The 22813-nt window shown below is 44.5% G+C and overlaps 1 protein-coding gene across 1 annotated transcript in view; it reads right to left on the bottom strand.

Annotated features, from left to right (window-relative positions):
- LOC119394856 (myosin-9) overlaps nucleotides 1-22430 on the bottom strand; it is a 34554-nt gene extending 12124 nt beyond the window's left edge. The window contains exons 1-8 of the mRNA XM_037662158.2: nucleotides 22419-22430; nucleotides 19794-19835; nucleotides 17118-17253; nucleotides 14980-15074; nucleotides 8226-8370; nucleotides 5808-6013; nucleotides 4513-4752; nucleotides 649-741 (exon numbers count right to left, since the gene is read on the bottom strand). Of these exons, the coding sequence (XP_037518086.1) occupies nucleotides 649-741; nucleotides 4513-4752; nucleotides 5808-6013; nucleotides 8226-8370; nucleotides 14980-15074; nucleotides 17118-17253; nucleotides 19794-19835; nucleotides 22419-22430 (969 nt within the window). The remainder of the gene's footprint in view (nucleotides 1-648; nucleotides 742-4512; nucleotides 4753-5807; nucleotides 6014-8225; nucleotides 8371-14979; nucleotides 15075-17117; nucleotides 17254-19793; nucleotides 19836-22418) is intronic.
- Nucleotides 22431-22813: the final 383 nt, after the last annotated feature.

Raw genomic sequence — 22813 nt, 5'->3', positions numbered from 1 at the left:
GTTGGATAATTTTTCATAAAGACAGAATTAACTGTAACGGTATTTTCCGTTACAGTTACTGCGAAAAAAGTAACTAGTTACAGTTACAAGTTACTGAAAAAAGTAACTAGTTACCGGTAACGCGTTACTAGTAACTAGTTACTGCCCAAGACTGCATGCAGCCGCCGCGCTCTCACAATCCACTAAAAATATGGCCAACTGCTCGAAATTACGTGAAATAAACGCTGCGTACAGGAACAGTCGTGTCATCCGAGTCGAATGTAAGTGTTTTCGTAGCTTTTTCAAATTTTTGTTCAGTATCCCTTTAACTAGGTGTACCCAGGTTTATTTTCCAGCTCCATTCTTCCAATCTATTGTCTAATACTGCATAGAATATTGTCACGGTCGTAATTTGTCTGCAGTGCGATTTAGTATCAGTTGACAGAGATCGTCACATGCCACATGCGATGTAAAGGTGCATGACAGTTGAAGGCTGCGATGAGCCTCCATTTGAGATTTTGCACTTTTCTCTCAAAAGCACTAGTGTGTTACCTGCGTCAACATCAGCCATAGGTACACTTGAAAGTTGAAACTGATTACCAGTCTAAATTTCAGAAGTGTAGTGATGCTGACGAGGTGCATACAATAAAGGCCAAAAGAGGCACTTACGGCCGTTTGCTCTGCCCAGTATGACTTGTGCTTGGCAATGAGCTCTTGCTTCAGCTGCAGGTCTCGCTCCAGGTCTTCCACTTTGAATGTATACTGCACAGTGCAAAGGGAAAACATTATTGCACCATATCCAAGCCTCCCTTTACCAACTTGTATAGTATTTCAATCCAGTATAGTACCACAGGGTGCGCTTAGTGGTCCTACATGTCCAAGTTTTTCATAGTTCTCACCAGAAGGGTTGGAAAAGTGGGCGATTCACCTTCACAATATTTGCAGTTTGCGATGCAGTTGCCAATCTACCATGGCTCTTGCCTTATTTGGTACAGCGGGGAAGGCTGGGGAATGTTTGTTGTTTTGTTTGTTCCCCACTTTTTCTTGTATTAAATGATTCCGCCATGCAATTCCTTGTACAGTAGAACCCCGCTGTTACGTTCCTCACTGCTGCGTTTTCCCGGCTGTTACGTCGTTTTCCGCCGGTCCCGGCATAGCTCCCATAGGATACAATGTATTGGGAACCCCGCTGTTACGTCGTTACTGTCGGACCGTTCCCGTATGATACGTCGCGAGGTGCGCCCGGAGCCGACCGAGTGACTACCAAAGAGAGCGGCCATGGCGCATTTTCATGCAGCTTGGCCTCGTTTGACCGTAATATTAGCCGCATGAGAGGCGCAAGCAACAGAATCTTTCAATTGATGCAAACAAAAGCATGGCCTTCGAGATTCAAATTGCAAAGATGGCGTCTATGACGTAACTGCTCGCGAAAGCAAGGCCTTCGAGATTGGCATTTACTATTGACAAAAGCATAGCCTCTGAGATTTGCATTGCACAAACATGGCGTGTATGACGTAATTGCTTGCGAAAGCAAGGCCTTCGAGATTGGCATTCACTTCTGCCATCGCGTTGGCGTAGACTCATCATCATCGTTATTTGTCGGAGAACGGGAGGAGTTCGAGCTGGTTGGAGCTCGCATGGTCGTGCGTGCGGTTCGCGGTCGGACTCGCCGCGCCGGTCGTGATTGCGTGTGCTTAGTTTTTTCATGCCTACAGCTGTTGGTGTTAATGGAAATATTCATGCCGACAAGACAACGCTGGTTTGGCAAATGCTGTCAAATTATTGAGGCAGTCAATGTGAAGGCAGCTTACATGCTACGGAGAAAAAAAGAAGAGCAAGTTGCACATCTCAAAAACGTGAATGGCTCAGGCAACTAGGGTCTTATTGCACTCCATGGCAGCAAATTTGCTTTAGTAAACTTCAATGCACCCCTACTATGTAATGCAGTAATGTACAATAAAAAATAAAAATAAAATAAAAACCAATTTCTGTGCAGTGGAACATGATATTCAGGGCCTACATTTCTCATTCCGAACTAGCAATGTGGTTAAGGGGAGACGTAGGTCTTAAAAAATGGTTTTTTAAAAGTTGGGTGAATGGCATGAAATTTAATACACTTATTCAGCTTATTCTGCAGATTCAAAATCTCTAAGTAGATTTTTAATGGCTGCATTAGAACAAAAGATATGCAATTTCTAACACATATTTAAGCATATTTCTTACGGGGATTTTTGGCAACTTTGCTTTGTCAAACACAAAAACAAAGTATATGGCAAGATTGCCAGGAAGCTGGTCTAGCCGGTGATGCTATTTATTTTCTTATAATGTTGTTCACCAAATTATAATTCTCGATTATCAGAAATAGTATGCAGCAAAAAAATTTCACTCACATTTACGTCTATTTATTTTGCATTCAAAGTTTGTTGAAGACAATTGGATTAGCATCACCGGCTAAACCAGCTCTCTGGCAGCCTTGCCACATAGTTTGTTTCTGGGTTTGACAAAGCAAAGTTGCCGAAAATTCCCGTAAGAAATATGCTTTTAGAGATTGCACATCTTTTGTACTAATGCAGCTACCAAAAATCTAATTAGAGATTTGGAATCTGCAGAAAAAATGGGATAAGTTTGTTAAATTTTGTTCAGTTCACCCAGCTAATAAAAGAAATAAAAAAAAGACCCGCGTCTCCCCTTAAGGGGAATCAATTGAAGGGCCTAATTTTGGTAGAAACGGATACGAAGCCAACAGGTAATGAGGCCGAGGAAAGCATAGGAGATCTTATTCTTTGTAATAGAAGCGTGGTAATTATGAGATAACGGGAAATGAAGCTGGATGAAAGAACAAACTGCCACTGGCGGGGACTGAGTCCACAACCTTTGCATGAAGCATGCAAAGCTCTGCCAGTTGTGCTACTATGGCAGCTGTTCCCCCATTACTTTCTTGGGTATATATGTTTGTCTAATCCTTGGAGTGTGTTAGCTAGCACCACTCATGGCCATGGCAGCAAATGTGGAACATTTATCTGCATGTTGAGTGGTTGCAGCAAAAGTTAGTCAGCAGTGTCTTCATGTTTCTTTCCTTCGTCTGTCTGTCTAACAACTGGCGTTTACTGAAACCCTCTGCAGAATATATATGTGCGGTTATCTACAATTAAGAACTGATCGTCAAAGATGAGAAAGGTTAAACAAGACTAAACGCCAGTTGTTAGTCAGCAGTGTCTTAGTGTTTCTTTCCTTCGTCCGTGTGTCTAACTTCTGCTGCAACCACTCAACATGCAAGATGACCAACTAGCCGAGATGCAAACCATATACCTCTGCTTAATGGCTTCACATGGTATGTGAACCTTACGAGTAGGTAGCTGACTGATAAATCCTCGCATGCTGCCTGAATGCAACAAGCCTGTCATACAGTTTTGCAATACCCTTTAGATTCTATCAGTGTTGTAGGCGTTACCGAAAAAAAAGTAATAAGTTACTCGTTACGCTAACAAAAAAAGGAAGGCATTACTGCTCTACGTTACCTCTTAAAAAAAGGTAACGTGTTAATGTTACAGTTACCCCAAAAAAGTAATGGACGTTACTTCTGCCGTTACTCTATGGTCAGAAATTTTATTCACCGCATTTCCACTGTAGGAACCCAAATAATTTTATACAAAGCTGATATTTATATTCACACAAAACTATCACAAACGAGAATTTTTGTGCGAAGTAGCGATTTAACGAGAACAGGTTGCACAAATGCGTCTTACCATGGTAGCAGTAGCGTAGCCAGAAATTTTTTTCGGCATTTAGCCATACTTTATGCATGGTTGTGCGTGAGTTTGTATGTGTCCCTGTACATTACACATGGAAAATTGAAAGATTTCGGGTCAGGGGGAGGGGAAAGGAGTGTTAAAAACAGGCTTGATATCCATCGCTAGAATATTGAAGAGAATTTTCTAATAACTACAGCTGCTTGTAGAAATAAAGCAACAGCTGCATTTCAAAGCTGTCATCGGACAGATTGCCTCTTTTTAATGAATACATCCGCACCTCCACTAAATCTCACTAAAAAACGTAGGATGAGACTGAAAAGGCTATGGCACAAGCGCATGTGCTGTAGCCTTATTCTTCTCGTCCTGTGTTTTTTCGCGCTATTTTCATTCATCATGAATTACCAACTCGCCCAACAGTCTATTATTAAGGCCTGGCAAACAGGCATGAGTACGCCGCTGCGACAATAGAACGCCGGGGCGAGCTCTGCAATAGTGGCGCCTATGAGACGAGGGAATATTGTGTAAAACTTCCGGGATAACTGAAAAAAAAAAAGTAACGAATAACATGAAGTACATTACCGATTACAGGTCCTAAATAGTAACGAGTACGTTACTAAGTTACTGAAAAAAGTAACACGTTACCGCCAACACTGAATTCTATACATGTGGGTTTCACAGCAGCACATAAACCTTTATCATCTTTGTGTCAGCTTGACATGTGCAGACTAAGTGTCCTGAAGAACTTGCGGAAGAACGATACCTAGGAACATTCAATGAATACCTGCTCGCACAGATCCTGATCTTGTTGTATGCAGCCCTGCAGTTCCTTCTCCATACGACCGAGCTGGTCGGCCACCTTAGCGGCAGCTGCTGTGTTTGAGGCAATGTGCCTCTGAAGAGATCTGGCATCCTCCACTGGTCGCAGGTCGAAGTCATCAAGAGTGTTTCTTGGCAGCACACGACGCAGGCAGGTGGTAGAGGACTTGAAGCTTGCCTGTAGCTGGGCATTTTCAGCGCGAAGCTGCAACAGAGGTTGTTTTCATAGTTGACGTGCCTGCTTTTGGCATTTTACTAGGCTTGTGCGAATATTAGAGCACATCGAAACTAATTTAAAATATTCTAAATTTCGAAGTATTCGAAATGAGCGAATACACATACAGTGAAACCTCGGTGATACGATCACGGCTCATATGAATTTTGGTGCGATACGAATTTTTCTTTGGTCCCGGCCATTGCCCATTGGCCTACAGTGTAATGGAGCACATTTGTTTCGAACAGATTTTCACCTCGCGACGTTTGATACGAATGTACGCTACCGCGCAGGTACGAAGAGGCGCTGTCGCGGAAGACGCGCCAAGCACGTGCGAGCGCAGAAGCGCAAGCGCAGGCATACGCGCCGCGCCGCCAATTGGTCAGAACCACGGTGTATGAAAAATACTTTTCTTACACAGTGATCAGAGTAAACCTTCAGTGACGCGTTGTAGCTTCCGAGATTGTGTGCTCGAATCTTAGAGGCCCTAATGTGCCTCTTTGTGCCTTCGCGTTTAGATTACAAGTCATGTCCTCCATGCAAGCGATGTCCTCGTGCATCAGACACCCTATGAAAGGTGGACGAGGACCCAAAGAAGAAAAGGACTGTCTTGGCGAATGAGCTAGGCCTCACAATGTCAACATCGGGGGCGTAGCCAAGGGGGGGTTCAACCCCCCCTTGGCTACGCCTGTGAAACAGCTGTGAAGATTGGACTGTGGCCACTTACACGAATTTACTGTGCATGGCATTTCTTAAAATCATAAAACAAGTCCCAAACTTCACAATCATAACAGAAATTTTGAGAGAGTTGGAAGTAGTGTGCATGCATCATCAACAAGCATTTTCATGAATCGCACCTCATGCATAGTCTCAATCATGGGCGTCAATCATGGGCATGCACAAGGGGCACTTGTTGCCCCCAAGCCTCACCAGCGCTGCCCCCACTATGCCGCAATGCAACACCGCTTTGCACCCCCCCCCCCCCCAAGACAAAATCATGCAGATGACCATGGTCTTAATGGAATCCGTAAAGAAGGGCTGCCCACCTTTTCGTCAGTGTTGTACAACTTCAGACTGGAGAGTTCGTGCTGTTGCCGAAGTGCCTCGAGTTGCGAGCGCGCAGACGAGAGGTCCTGCTGGAGTCTGTGCTGCCGCTGCTTCAGTGCGGGCACGTCCTCGTGGCGTGCGTGTTGCTCTCGTAATGCTGCCTGCACATCGGCCAGCTCCTCCTCCAACTTTGCTCTCGTGGCACCTGTGGTGGTACATTACTGACCACTTACCTCGAGACACCAAAATTGGGGTGAATCGTGTCGCTATAGTCTGTCACAACCCAAGAAAAAAAAAAACTTGCCCGCATTCCACAGAGAGTAAAATCTGCAGAAACAACGGAGCTGCAGTTTTCCCGTTCTTCCCTTGCGATTTTCTGAGACGTTTTGCGATTTTGTGTGGGTGTCTGCGATTACGCTAGTACTTGAGTAGAGAAGCACAGGAAAGGGCTTGTGGCAGCCTGTGCAACACCTGCCCCTGCTACAGGACATTATGCCCTCCATTCCCCGTTGCACTGTGTGGCTACTGCTTTGTCCATGATAGAGGCAGTTACGCCATCTGTGGGCGTATCTGGGAACCAGAGCGTGACGACGCGGACACTCATCTCTCGTCAGTAGGGATGGGCAAATAGTAAATTTGAGGTTCGAAGCGAATCCGAAGCAAATAGCGATTTGGTCGAATAATTTCGAATCAAATAGTTCGAATAGTATTTACCACATATTAAGAAAAATGAGCATTTTCGTCACGATCCATGCACAATGTTTTTAAGAATTGGAACTAGGTACGAGTGAATGTCACTTTTTTGGTTTGAAATGAAGTGGGAGCAGCCTTGAATAGTACCAAGATTTGAATAGCAGTAGGGTGCAAGTTATAAGTGGTACAATACGTTACAATTTAAAAATTACTATACTTAGCGCATATAAGCCCATATAACACTCTTTTAAACTTAAAAAAATATGTACACTTAACCTTGCAGTGTGGCTTCGTGGCAGTGCAGATTTCCCCTGGTGGGTGGGTAGTTTCACCGTACAGCAACCCGACGCTGCAGTGAAACCACCTTTACAGGGGGTTATGTGCGGTCAAAGATGCATATATGTTCGTTCATTTCGAACTTAATAATATAAATTCGTATCGAAGTGAATTCGAATACCGTAATATTCGTTTGAATATTCGAAACGCCCGAATATTCGCCCATCCCTAGTTGTCAGGCCCAGCTCAGAATATCTCCGCTGTTAAAATGTCAGCTCTGCCCACAGCCATTGCTGTCCCTCCCACAGACCAATTTGCATAAATGCTCCATCCAATAGCGCTTACTCACTTTCGTGATGTCAAGAACTTCTCGAGCGTTTCAGATACAGAAGACTCTCAGTAAACGAAAATCTCTTAAATGGAACAAGTGCTTCTGACAAGATTGGTCTCGTACTTGTATTCTGCACCTCTCAGTATCTCTCAGTAAATGGAACTCCTGCTTAAATGGAACATACCTTCCTGGTCCCTTGAGGTTCCATCTAACGAGAGTCTACTGTAGTCTACTTTCCTGTACCGACACACAGTTGTGTCGCCAGTTATAGGTCACAAATTTGCACGTCCTAGTAAGTTTCGTCAGGGATACCTACCTCACTGCTCAGCCAAACGTAATGTTTTAGGAAGTAATGACAAACCTTTAGCTATTAATATGCATAGTATTTGCACTAGCGGAGAAAAAGCACTTGTGGTTCAAGCGGAAACCGGCTAACACGACTGTCTTTCACAGGTGAATGGCATGTGCGCTGTAGTTCTGCGAGCGGAGTCTACTTTTTTTTCTTAGGTTGTGACCAAGCACAGTGCGTCGATGGTGTCTTGGCATGCCGATGGTGAAGCCAACCAAGGGCATAATCGAAGATCTTTGTTTGGAACAGAACGTATTCGGTTGCTGCAAAATCACAAAATGGGTGGGCAGCAATGTTTGCGAGAACGGGAGATATAGAGAGCTGCCAAACTGCAAGCGGTGAACTCCGTGTAAGTCGATGCGCCTCATTTGTCGTCTGCTTGGGGGGCAACACATACTACGAAACAAAATGGTTTTCGCCTTTCAAGTAAAACTTTTGTGCAAAAAATATACATTATTTCCTCTCAAGCTTGAACACTTTCTCAAACAGTAAAAAGTTTTGACTACTACAATTTATTACTATTAGTTTCTCTGTAGGGTTGCCAGGTGGTGTCACGCACAGTGCATGTGATGCTGGTCTCGTAGCAAGTGTGCGCTCGCTCATACGGAACACTTTTCATTGCATTCTGCTCTTAACAGATGAGGTGTTCGGTTTTAAAATAATTCACAAGAGCATGTCATCACATCCATACTGCCCTGAAACATTGCACACCCAACAACATGTTCAACATGTTCTGATCATGCTGACAAAGAGCAGTCATCAACGTACCAAGGGTGGCAAGCTTCTTCTCATTCTTTTCCACATCTACCCTCCTAGCTTCGAAGTGTGCAGCCATCTCTTCAAAGTATTTCTCGAAGCACTGGATTTTCAGTTTGCTTTGCTGCAGCTCCTTCTTGCGCATTTCCTGTGCTTCCTGCAACAAGAATGGTGACAGAGGAAACAAAGGCAAACAGCTGAATTTACCTGCTCCAAGAAAGTGTTTTGAAAAGTTGGTCAGAAGTTTGGCTGACAATCGCTGGAGTGAAACACTGCAGAGCTAAGCCAATCAACCCACTTGAATTGATTACGGATGCATAGATTCACCGTCTGCTTCAAATAGTGGACATAATAGTATCTAAACAAGTCTCGCCTGTGGTGTAGAAAGTTGTATCAAACACAAGGCACACATCCTGCAGCCTGGTACTCAACAGGGCTGGGCAGAGATACTCAGGAAAGTATTCCGGAATACAGATATCGAAATACATGAACTGGAAGCCTAAAATACAGATACTGGGATACATTTGCCTTTAGCGTAACGGGATATTTCGAAGATACTTTTGCAATGAGACGAAAAAAGTATTCCGGAATACAGTTACAGCGATACAGATACTGGAATACTTTTTTTTTATTTGAAGGATGCTCATAATACGCAAAGACTCTTATTAGTGCAGCATAATGTTATAATTAAAGTTACAGCGCATCGAACGTTCAGTTCATTTATTTATTTATTTATTACAGTACCCTCAGCGCCATTGCAGGGGAGGGGGTGAACAAAGTACATAATTAGTAATAATGACATAATTACAAGTATCAATTGCAATAAAAATACACTATTTCACAGCAACAGTAACAAGGATTGGACACCGAAATCGATATACTTGGCGAACAAACTAAGCTATGCTAGAAATAGCACACTTGAAGCAAATCACTCGATTCACTAATGAACACCAGTGAATTGAGAAAAAGCACACATTTATTTTGAAGATCTGCTTTGCTGAGAAGGTTGCTGTGTAGGCTTCTCAAATAGGCGTCTTCTAACGGCGTTGGTTCAGCCTCAGCACAAGACTCACGAAAGAAAAAAAGTCTGCCTACCGCTGAAGGCGAGCACAGATTCGTGTTATAGTGAATAAATATCGGCTGCATAGCTGGATTGCCCTCCAGCGTGGCGATATCACTTCTCGGGTCATCTAGATACCGAAACGCTTCCGCCCTCACTTGGGTTGTTCTGACTGTTCAGAATCCGAAGTCTGTCCCCATCTTCGGAATCCTAAGCCGTCTGACCCAGTCGGCTTCAACGAAGCTGTCACCACCACCGACGCTACCAGCACCCATTTCAGAAAGCCGCAACAGGCGAAGTCGGCTCCGGCGGTGGGGGAGCCTGCTACCACAAAGACTGTTTCACGCATGTAATCAATTAGGAACGCACCCTGACATTGGAGAGGTGACTGAAAGCGCGTCAAAGATGGCCATCTTCTAGTCACTTCCGCCACGACTACGGGAACTGCTTTTGGAAGTGCCGCCGCTTTGAGAACTGAACGCACGCGAAGCATTGCAAAGCCTGTTCCAAGGCGGTATCCACGCGGGGGGTCGCGAAGTAATGGCTTGCCACCAGAAAAAAATTGGGCGTGCTGCACTACCATTGAGAGACAGCGACTTTCGTCGGCAGAGGCCGACAACACTGCCCCCGCGATTCTGCCGTCTGCAGCGTCGCGCGCTTTACCACATGGACCATTCTGTGCTTGAGGGGAAACCATCGCTGCCCTATCTGTCGGTGACCGGCGGCGCGCCTTTGCTTGTCTCGGCACAAAAAAGAAAAAAAAACGCCACTCCCCCATTGGAAACACGCCTCAACTCATTTCCGACAAAAAAACAATGTAACGAGATACCCGCGTCCTGCATAGTATCGCGATACAGGCGATACATCGTAAATGTATTTCACTTCTGAGATACAAATACATTTTTCAAATGTATCTCGATACAGAAATACAGATACTCAAAAGTATCTCTGAAATACTATCGCGATACTCTTGTATCGCGATACTGCCCAGCCCTGGTACTCAATCATCACCTCACATTGAAAGAATTGATCATAGTGGTCTCAGTTGTGAAGTGCCTCGGTACCTATATTTCTATAATGGCTCTGGAATGAGTAGGCTGTCAGTCAGAGCTATGTATGTTGATTCTACGTGGCATTTGTGCATTTATGCACCTCGTGCATGTGTACTGTATAAACCTCAGACCAGTCATCACGATTAAATCCGACGAATTTCTACATCAAGTACACCGACACTGTAAAAAAAAAAAAAAAAAAGGTCTAACCCTTAGTCATACGAATCGGCATAACACGAAAGTAAAATGTGTCCTTACAGAAGTAGTGGAACATTCTGTACATTGATACAAGAGAGCTTACTCAACGTATTGGTGTTTGGGAGCTATAGCACCGTTTAACATGGATGCATCCAAGTTGAAGCTTGGTGGCACATCTTCATACAGACGACTAGTGTCCATGATCAATGATTCAACAAACCTTTGTGGTAGCTGTAGTAGTTAACGGTGAGAGCGTAATCAGAAAACTGTGCGACAGCCACTAGAGCAATGGCTAACATGACGACTTTAACGTGCCACGTGAACGCGCGGCATGTTAAAGAGTAAACAAAACACCACGGACGGACGAGAGGGAAACGCAACATGCATCGCGTCTCCCCTCTAGCACGGCCGCAATTTTTCTTGGGGCGAGCGTAAGCGGGGAACGCGGTGTTGCAGAGGCAGGCGCACGTCGCAGAGCTGTTTTTAATATGGATGGACGCTATGAGCAAGGCCGAGGCTTGGGCTAAGGTCGCCACCTTGCAGTGTCTGAAGGCAATGGCAAAATTGCACTTCTCCGATTGGAAACGCGCGGAATGGGACAAACACTTAGCAACAACGCGTTGCAGGAGCTAATCACTAAGGCCACGGTCACGATGCATTACTTTACTTTACCGCTCCCAGATGGAGACACCACCCCGCCAACCAAGAGCACTTCGAGAGGAAACAGATATAAAAGGTGCATTTGTAAAGCCCCCAGAGTGTGCGACAGTGGCGCAGCGGATAGCATGCCCGGCATCTGGTGTCGCTGACCGAGAGGTCGTGGGTTCGACGCCCGTTGAGGAACTTTTTTTCTGTAGGTTTATTTGCCATCTGATCGTGCGCATTTTTTTCGACGTCACTTCTGTGACTGAAATACATCACTGAAGTCCTGGTGGACCCCAGCATAAAACACTTTCGTATTAAAAAGAAGTCACACGCCCTTTGTGAGACAGCCCAGGCCCGAAATATAGGCAAGACCTTGCAAAAATTTTACTATATCCACTGAAAAATCTTCACTATACCAGTTTCAAATGATTCGCTTCGATCTGATCTTAGTGCTGCAATATTTTCCATAATAAAAGCAAGGTGGTGGTCGTTCACTGGCGAAGCAAGTTGGAATGCAAGCATAATGCCGAATATTGTTAGTGTGCAATCTATCAGCGGCACTATCAATCTGCAAAACATTGTACGAATCGTCGCAGCACGAGATGCAGATATGGCGTCGATCTGGTGGAGTATATGTGCCCATGGCTAAACGATAATGCACCAACCATCTCAATGTGTTAGCTCGCATGCAGAAAATTTATAGCGATCTTTCTAGTCACCTTGCCAACACACTAGCCCAAGGTTTGAGTTACTGTACCATCAGGCTTCTATGCTAAAAGCCCTCTGTTTGAATACGGTCGATCTTGCGTACATCGTACCCACATACAACTAATTATTGTGTGCATCGAACAGTTGTAAAATCCCCTTGAATATATTTTTGATATACAAGATATTCTATTTATCGAATTTATATATATATATATATATATATATATATATATATATATATATATATATATATATCTCTTGTGATCCTGTTCAGATTCGATATATCCGGCTTCAACTGTGCAATAAAAATGCAATAACGTCGAAGTCTGGGTCAGTTGGTACATGACGTTGAGGCAAAAACCAGTCAAAAAGACGCCGGACAAGGGGAAGAAGTGACACACACAACCACTGTGCCAATGCATTCTTCTTTTTCCCCTTTATTCTTTTATTGTGGGGCCCTGCTATCACAGATGGACAATTCATGTGCGCTTTTCCCACACTTTTCTCTTAGTGAAGCTTATAATGCCTTGGCATCAACAACACGTGTTTCCATGCAATGCACATTCTAAAGCAAAAAGCTGCTTTCAAGCATGGTGTAGGGCCGCTGTCAAATCCGGGAGCACGGTTTTTTTTGTTTACTTTGAGCGGTAAACATGGGAGGCCACGCCGGTCGAAATGCTGCGTTTAGCCCGTCGCGCGACTTGGGTGGCTTTTGGTCAAAGCAGATGCGACCGGATGGGCCCTGACCGCAGGCTTCGAAGTGCCTGTGCGTCACCCTACTTGGGCGACGGAGATGGACGAGCCCATCTGGTTTCTTGTCGCGCCCAGGACAAAGGAGCCCGCCCCATGCGGGCAGCGGCAGGAAGGGTTGGAAACGCCGTCGTAATGACCCCCCTGATTGCCCAGCGATGCCTTTCGGCTGCGCATGAATGGGCCGCTTCCAGGCTCCGACGCGGCAGTGGCGACGTTTCACATTGGTTCGGCACAGCTGTTTGCCGTTCACACGCTTCGCGGTCGTCACCGAAGGAGGTACAAGACAAAGCGGCCTACTTTTTGGGCACCGCGCGATTGCCGGAGGCATTTGTCATGTGTGGCATGCATCAGGTGGCTCAGACGGCGGGTGGGCCCTTGACGCTCGAATGCGTGAGGAGCGGGCCCACGTCGTGGGGCGACGGCGCCCGGTCGGCACCTTTGATAAGTGTGTACGCGCTGGCATTCCTTTGGCGTGGTAACACATTTCCGCACTTTGCTTTACAGTCTGGTTCGGCAGAATGGCTGGAGCGGGGAGTTGGGGTAACGAGCTTGTAAGTGGTGCCACGTGCAATGTTGGTGCGCGGAGGGGGGGAGCAGCGAAGTGGCCCGAGGGTGGTGTCCCTTCAGCAAATGTGTCTGACCACGGCACCAGAGTTTCACTGCACGCGTGCATTAGCTCTAGGCACGTGTCACGTCAGCTGAGTCTGCCCTGGTCACAGCAACGTTGGTTTACTTTGTTTTATTGCCTCTTGTTTGTTGTGTTTGGGGTGAGGAGCATAAGCCCGTATATTTGTAAGAAAGTGGTGACCTCGTAGAGAGTTCATCGATTCGCTGTATGCACTGTCCAATTACAGGGCAAACAGGCGGCTATTCGCCGGCAGTAATGTGAAGGCGGAGCATCAGGGTAATAAGAAGCAGCCCCGGTGTCCCGCCTGGTGTTCTGAACCGGGCTTAAGGTGTTAGGCACCGTCGGCTCCACCGAATCTCGTAGGGTCGCCCTACATTCGGTTCATTTCCAGTGTTTTTCTTTATTTCTTTGTAACATTTATGCCGGTAATTCTTCTGCAAGTCTGTAAATACAAGTTGTCTTGATTTTCCTCTAAACTTCTCCAGCGTATCTTATTCTTTAAGCGACCAGCGAATACAATGCCGCTATTCGCATGGTGGCAGTTCTCATTTAATTCCTCCCACTTCGTTTATACCACCTCGGGTGGTGCGTCTCTGGCGTCGAGTGTGGAGTGTTATCTGTTCTGTAACCCCAAGTTCCGTTTCTAAAGAAACTAGGGGTGTGCGAATATTCGAAATTTCGAATATTTTTCGAATAGTGTTTGCTATTGGATTCGATTCGCACTGGAATATTACTATTCGAACTTCTCAAAAACAAATACAGTCAACACCCAATTGTAAGTGAGCCCCTCAGATTTTTAATATGCTTCACCACATTACACACTCGTATCGCGGCAAAGCTGCCTTTCAACCTCCGTTACGATCGAATTCAAGTGGTCCCTAGATTTTCAGTATGCTTCACCTCATCACAACCCGGTATTGCGGCAAAGCTGCCTTTCAAGCTCCGTTACAGTCGAATTTTGCCGAGACAACGTCCGATTGGAAGTGGTCCCTAGATTTTCAATATGCTTCGCCTCATCACATCCCGGTATTGCGGCAAAGCTGCCTTTCAAGCTCTGCTACGGTCGCAAATGTATTAACTCAAGAAAACGTTGGTTCCAACATGCAGATGAAAGATGTGGCAGAGGTGGGGGCTCAATTGATGCTGTTTTGGACCTGAAATTTGGGCAGGAAGTGCGAAAAATCGGAAGCCGCAGCTTTTTAGCATCCAAAATTTCAGATGTTCTTATATATCGACGTCTAGGAGGCAGATTTGGAATTTGTCCACCACATCAGTTGGGCTTCCACAGAAGTTCCACAGAAAGAGGAGGAGAGGCTGAGGAAATGGCATCTTTGCCTATCACGTGTAAAGTGTTGTCGGCAACACTTTGGTTGCACCAAACCATGTACATAAATACAATTGCCTCTACATTGCCTCATTCTTCATAAGACAACTATGAAACAACCCCGCCAGTGCTCCATCAACCTAGCGAAAAGAAACACTTTCATGTTGCTATCTCATAAGAATATGCTTAGGAATCCTAACTTTTTTTTCTGCAATTTCGCTTCGAAGTATTCGAAAATTATTCTAGAAATATTCGAGAAATATTCGATTTGATTCGCACTCACACTTCAATATTCGGATTCACTTCGCACCCAAAATTTTGCTATTCGCACAGCTCTAAAAGAAACAGAACTTTACTCATGGGAGTGATTGTTGCAGATGGAAGGGAGGGGTACATACCACGAGAGCCGCCAGTCTTTGCACCTCTTGGTGTTGCTCTGCCAGTTTCTTCTCAATCTCCTCTACAGCTTGTATGGGGCCAACAGCTTCGAGCACTGCATAATTAACAGGGAATCAACGACAGATCGAACTCTTCCATGCAACAACATTTAATGAAAGACAATTAAAAAAAACAAATTTAATGAAAGACATGAACGTTTCAATAGAAATCAACAAGACATGAGACTATCAACTAACCAGCACCTGGAGGTGGTTCCACTAACATCCTGCTAAACACCAAGAAATGATTTTAGGTTTCTTTAAAAAGGCCTCAAAATGATGTTTAAGGTTCCATGCATCAGTATCATTACTTGTACTTCAAGCTATTGCACACTTCATGGACATTCGGGTGCACAGACAGCTACAGCTAAGAACGTGTGTTCTTGGCTGTAGTTGAGTTCGTGAAAAAGGCATTTATATGTGCCAAGTGTCCAGTCATGACTACAGTGCCACCAGTGCAGTACAGTTTGCCTACAGAAGGATTAACCTTCAGCACTGTAGGCTTACATCAACATGCGTCAGAAAGTATAGAATAACTTTCACATTATACTCTCACTAGAATGTAGAGGTGGCAGCAGGAAGTGAACGCCACAACCATGCACTTTGATTAACAGAATTCCATAGCCATTGAACTATTTAATATGGTTCAGAAGTAGGCATGTGCGAATATTCGAGCACTTCGAATATATTCGAATGACTATTACAGTATTCGAATTCGCTTCGAAACGAATTTAAATTATTCTAAATTTTGAAGTATTCGAAATGAGTGAATAGACATATAACTGCATGTAACCCCCTGTAAAGGTGGTTTCACTGCAGTGAAGGGGTGCTATACCTCGATTACACACATAGGCGTTCACAGGGTTCCCCTTCAGGGGGTGAAGGTTCATCGCAAAGCTCCCCTCTCTATTAAGTCAATGTTTGGGGCAGACTTTGCGACCCCCTTCTTCTTAGGCGACTAGCAGGGGCAGCCGTCCCCCTGCCCCCCCCACTCTGCACACGCCTATGAATACACCTATCCCGGGGAAATCTGCACTGCCGCGAAGCCCCACTTAAGATTAAATGAACAAATTACTCTGACACCGATTCATCATTTTTTAAGTTTAAAAGCTCGTTATAGGCTTATATGCTCGAAGTAGAGGAAATTGTAAAAGGCAACGTATTTTACAGGTTACCACTTGCATTCTACCGAAGGTCAAATCCTGCTACTATTCAAAGTTGCTTCCACTTCCCTTTCAACCAAAAAGAATGACATTTGCACATGCCTTGCTTCAATTTTGAAAAATATTGTGCAGATTAGTTGGGTCATGACAAATATGCCCAGTTTTCTTTATAAGATGCGATATATACTTTTCGAATCTGATTCGAATTTATTTGACAAAATCGCTATTCGCTTCGAACCTAAAAATTACTATTCGCACATGCCTATTCAGAAGCTAATAACTGGGCACTTAAGTGAAAAAAATACTGTTTTGCCTGAAGTAACAAATATAAACTGATAGGAACAGCAATGTTATTCGGGAGCTACAACAAAATATAATTTTACCAGCCATATAACTGGACATTAGCTCACTGATCAAGTGAACAAGCATGAGGAAGTGTGTACAGGCAGACATGAACAGATCTCTCAACAGCCAGAAACGCTGTCCACCCTGCTTCCAAGATGAAGATTTCAAGTGGAGGCGAGTGTATGCATTTGTGCTGCCTCTCACTTGAATGTTTCTCTGAAACTTCACCTTGCACAACCTTTAGCACCAAGCACACAGAGCCACGAGCCATCTTTGTTTGCCCAGACATTGCACCTATGACACAATACCTCCAAGATAGAGTCTACAAGCTTCCTACATGGAGATCCAGGGCTGCCAGCAGAACCAAGTTAGAGGAGATGCGCACTGCAGGCTTACTGCAGAGTGAAATTTTTGCATTTTGGTGGACTTGGGTCAGGCTATGATGACAACTGCAGATTGTCATATTACTATAATATCAATTTGCAAGCTCCCAGCACATAAATATTTCCAAGGTTTTAATACCATGTCCTTAGAGAGTGACGTACACCGTTGTCACAGCGTCTAAAACATGCACATAAGACCATGTTGTACCCAAGTTGTCGAGGAAAGCATCTTCGTCAAAGCTGCTGTCGTCGTCTTGCCTTTGCAGGCAGTGTTTAAGCAGCAACCCAACGGTGCCACTTCCTCCGGCAAGGCGCGGCCCAGGAGTGCCAATTGGAGAGTCTTCCTGTAGAAGAAACGTAACACAGGAAATGCATTTTGTCAGTCTTACCATAACATGCCTGCCAATGCTAGGTGCGATCTTGCGTAAAGAAAAGTCAAACAACTCGTGGGGCTTGATGACAAAACACTTTCCGCAAACAGAAAACTGAGTTATAAAGATCTCTGCCAAATTTGCAGTTACAAGCAGTGTGCGGAATTTACAAGGAGAGCCAAGGCTCACAAACCCTCTTTTCAAACAGAGCGGCGGACTAGCCACCTGCGGCTGCATTGTGACACCATTTAGCACACTCCCTTAGAAAGCTTCCATTGATCAATAGAGGTTTGGAGTCCTCCCTAATGTTACCATGTATATTACTTGCATGTTATTGTTACCATGTATACATCGGACGGACGGGGCGCTGCCTGAATCTATGTGTCAGAGAGCACCTTAACTTCTTAGAAGGCACGCCGTACACACACTTGGCGATGCACTGCAAAAGTTGTAACGGATGTTCGCCGCTTTTTGAGCAGACGCAGGTCTTGTTCGCTCACAAGCACCAGAAGGCAAGGGAAATGGTTGAGGCTGCCTTGATAAAACAGGAGAATGACACGTGTTAGCCACTCATTGATACATCTACTAGAAGCAGGGTACGCTTACCTTCAAAAAACATGCGAGATAACTTCGGTTCGTAGATAACCCATGTTTTCTGGTTTTACGCAAGTTGTTACAGCCCGTTTGATTCTGTCTTGCTTTTGTTTCTTCGGTTTTTCAAGGATGTTCACATGATGTCAGATCGGTGTTGTCATTGCCAACTATAAGATGCGGATTTTCTTTCCATTAAACTTCAGTTCCCAGTTAGCACCTGTCCTGCGTGTTCTTTACTGTGCCCTGTCTTCCTCGCGTTTCGCTTCGACATGAATCTATACCAACTCGTCCAGTACTCTACGTTACTTCAGTTTTGACTTAAACTCCACATGAACAAAAAGCCAAAAGAATTGTTGCATGAATACAAGAACCACAAAAAAACTTCAAAAGCTACAAGGCAGCATGAAAGATTAGTATACATCCAGCCTCCCTGCAGCATGCCACATGCTCTAGACCATGGCAGACATGTCGCAACATGCAAGTTGTTATCTACGACAGCATCACCGTTTCACGGGATTGATTAAGAGCGAATAGGAAAGTGGAAGTGAAAGACCATCACATTGGAACAGAATGCAGCTACTGTCAAGGCTGTCACACTTGGTGCTTGGTAGTAATGCTTTCATCAGAGCTTGGAGGGGAAGGTATTTTCGTTAGGGGTGCGCGAATATTCGAAATTTCGAATATTTGTCCAGTAGTGTTTGCTATTTGATTCAATTCGCACTGGAATTTTACTATTCGAACTTCCCAAAAACAAATACAGTCAACGTCCGATTGAAATTGACTCCTTCAGATTTTCAATATGCTTCACCTCATTACACTCTCGTATTGCGGCAAAGCTGCCTTTTAAGCTTAATTACGGTCAAACTTTGCCAAGACACAGTTAACGTGCGATTGGAAGTGGTCCCTAGATTTTCAATATTCTTCACCTCATCACACCCCGGTATTGCGACAAAGCTGCCTTTCAAGCTCTGCTACGGTCACAAATGTACTAACTCAAGAAAACGCTGGTTCCAACATGGAGATGAAAGATGTGGCAGAGGTGGGGGCTCAATGCTGTTTTTTGGACCTGAAATTTGGGCAGGAAGTCTGAAAAATCGGAAGCCAAAGCTTTTTAGCATCCAAAATTTCAGATGTTCTTATATATCGTGTCTACGAGGCAGATTTGGAACTCCGGACTTGAAGGGAGCACACCCTTGTCCGCCACATCAGTTGGGCTTCCACAGAAGTTAAAAGAGGAGGAGAGGCTGAGGCAATGGCATTTTTGCCTATCACGCGTAAAGTGTTGGCGGCAACACTTTGGTTGCACCAAATCATGTACATAAATAGAATTCGGCCTCTACATTGCCTCATTCTTGATAAGAACTATGAAACACCACCCCGCCAGTGCTTCATCAACCTAGCGAAAAGAAACACTTTCATGTTGCTATCTCATAAAAATATGCTTAGGAATCCTCTTTTTTTCTGCAATTTCGCTTTGAAGTATTCGAAAAATATTCTAAAAATATTCGATTCGCACTCACACTTCAATGTTCGAATCCGCTTCACACCCAAAATTTTGCTATTCGCACAGCTCTAAATTTTAGTTTAGCAACGCTTTACAAGCGTACAGTAAACCACATTACCATGTTTGACTCATTTTTACTGAGAAGTGCCTCACTCAGCATAAACATGTGCCTCTTGCAGATCCTACATAAATCGAGCATATGATAAGCGACAATATGCTCGCAGCACGAACATGCTGAAACGACAATGATGGAACAACCAGGTGGCATGACGATGGAAGAATCAAGTAGTCACTTGGTGTTTCCTTTGTACCAGTGGAATTGTTCATAGGTAGTTTTGAGGGAGCAGCAGAAAACTATAGAAAGACTTCAAGATCCTAAAATAAAAATGTGGCAAAACGAAAACCAGTGACTTACTGCGGTAAAGAAGTCGTCCAGTGGGTTCACACTGTCGAGGTACTGCAAAAAAAACAAAACAAAACAGTAACCAAAAAAGCCACCAGAAACGCAGTATTTTCGTTGTCCAATTTCGAGCTTCACTGAAGTTTGACAATTCACTAACGCTGGGAACCGTACAGAAGCAATGGATAAAATAATGTATATAACTAGACTTTAAACAGCATTTTCTGAAGTATATCTGCACGCACTAAGTCGAATCCCGCTATAACGAATACCGCTACAACGAAATTTCCGCCACAACGAATAATTTTCGATTCCCCGTCAGCCGCCCATAGAAAACAATGCGAAAAATGTCTCATCACAATGAATACTTTTTATGGGTATTTCCGCTTGAACGAAGTTTTCGCAAGTGCCACCACATAAGGAAAAGGAGCTTGCCTAGGATTGCCGCGAAATTCCGCTAGAAATTCGACCATTTCTCGTTGCCAGAGCCGTGCGGCCGCATCGCAAGACCCGTGTCTTCATCGGAGACATGCTTTCTGCCACCTCACGCACATCCCGGTAAATTTTTCGCCATTGAGATGCTCAGCGACAGATCGTCCATCCGCCATGATGCTGCCGGCGGATTTGATGCGCGTGCGGGCCGCGGAAGAATCGTTGATGAACTCCCGCCATTGTTTTGACGTAGCACTCAAAACGAAACTACTGCTCGTCGTCACATGCCCTGCGATCGTGAATGACATCCATGGCGTTTTGAAGGCACACGCGCCGCCAGCGCGCACCTAGTCCAAGCGTAACTGCATTCTGCCGCAACCGCTGTGAATACAAATGCGGTCGTGTCGACGCGACCACGGGCGACCACGAAAGTACGCGCGCATCCATCGAACGTACGCGCACCGACTCAATGCAATGCTGCGGCCCAAACCACGGTAGACGCGATCAGAGATAGCAACGACGCAGTTCTGAAGGCACACGCACGGCCAGCGCGCACAAGATTGAAAACGGAACTACCGTCGCTACCGTTTGCCGGAGCGCTGCGCAGAAACGGTGGCAGAGACCGCCGTCGCTATCGTCGCGATTATCGATAGCGAATATGCTGAAGTAGCAGCTAACACACCGGAAGAAAGATTAAAGGCAACAAAGTCGTAAAACGACACGAAGCGTTTCGACTTTCCTTTCTCTCGCTTATGACTGTGGTAGTGCGGAGCTTCGGCACTTCGTTTTCACTTAGCCTCTACACTCTAAACAGAAAAACGCCCAGATGGGAGTTTTTGGCTTGTCCTCTAGAACACTCCCATCTGTACATCTTTCTATGCCCTCAGAAAGGGCGTAAAAAAATAACTCCCATAGGAGGGCGTGTATAGAGTGTACGTTGGGTATAAATGTTACTCCCTTTGTGTCTGAATAGAATATTTCCACGAGAGACAAAGGGGGTTATGTCGTTCTCATTAGGGAGGTTTTTCGGTGTAATAATGGTGGCATATAACTCCCTTAGATGGGCATTTATGGGGCTTACGTCGGGCATATGTTTTACTCCCTTTGTGCACCAATATAATATTTTGCGAGGCACAATGGGGGGTTTTATCGTTCTTATTAGGGAGCATTTAAGGCGTAATGCAGTCGTTTCTAGGGGGGGAAATGGGAGTTTTTGTTATTAAGCGAGCACGTTTTTGTTTTGTTTTTTCTTAAGTTTGGGAGTGAATTCGGTGCTTTTAGGGTACTTTAGTTTACTCCTCTGGGGAGTGCTTGCGGTAGTAAACGGGAGTAACCTTTGCTGCATAACTCCCTCTAGAGCTTCTATGCCATTTCTAAATTGCCAAAATACAGTCTCGCAAAACTGAAGCCATGCTAGCATTCTTGCAAAACTGTATCTCGACAATTTAGACATTAATAAAAGCTTTGGGGGGAGGGGGGGCTTTTCAGCAGAAGTGGCGATGCAGAACTTCCGAAAGGGTTCCTGCTTGCGCCGTTGGAGAAGACACACACCAAACATTGACAAAATATTTATTGTAGGTAAATGTCCAATAGCATATATAATACAAGTCTAGTGTTGAATTTCCGGCAGTGAGCACTTCTGCGGACAGAAACATACAAAATGCAGGTATTGTATAGCAGTGCCTTAACTGCCAGTAATGATAAGCCTATATAAATGTAAAAGAAGGTGGCCCTATCAGATATCGATATCACACATTCATGACATTTCTATAAACTGAAACAGCTAATTGCGCAGTACTATGTGTAAAGCACTTTCACACATGACTAGAGATCTGTGCTGTCAACTAAATTTAACAGCAATTTTCACGGCTGCAATTATTCTGTTCACCATGACTTAGCACAATGAAATAAATCGTGGATACCTTAAAAATATATTGAGACAGGTCAACTGATCACATTTGTTTCATGACAAAACGGCTGACAAACTTGTAAACCTGATACCTTAAATATAACCTATAATATATGGCTACCACATATACCATACACAAACAATACAAATGCAAGTAAGATACCTGTAGTCACCATTTTATCACTCATGATGTCACAACATTCAAAAGTGACTAGGCTTTCTCACTGAATACTCAAGACCTGGGTGGCCCATCTAAAAATTGCAATGGTGGATAAAACATTTTAGAGCAAGTAGCCAACCTGCAAGGCCATGGGCACATTGTTGACATCACAAAATGAAAATTATTTTTATAAATGCTGCCAGGCATGGTTTAATAATAAAAAAAATTTTAAGAAAGGGAAAATAGACAACCACCCATTTGTAGCCTGAAGCGACAAGGAAATCCATATGGATTTCTCAGAAAGAAAAGCTTTTTAGTTGCAGAAAAATTCGTTCTTTTCTGGGGTCCCAGACCCCGGACCAGGAAAAATTTTTAGGCAACTAAAAAGCTATGAGTTCTGTGGAATCCCGCAAGGTGGAGGAAAGGTTAAGAAAGAGAAAACAGATAACCACCCGTAGCACGAAGCCACAAGGCAATCCATACGGATTTATCCGAAAGAAAAGCTTCCTCATTGCCGAAAAATTCGTCCTAGTC

This window comes from Rhipicephalus sanguineus, chromosome 5 (genome assembly GCF_013339695.2).
Source record: "Rhipicephalus sanguineus isolate Rsan-2018 chromosome 5, BIME_Rsan_1.4, whole genome shotgun sequence".
Taxonomy (NCBI): Eukaryota; Metazoa; Arthropoda; class Arachnida; order Ixodida; family Ixodidae; genus Rhipicephalus; species Rhipicephalus sanguineus.
Note: the sequence above shows the minus strand (reverse complement) of the source record. Positions and strands in the feature narration are given on the sequence as shown.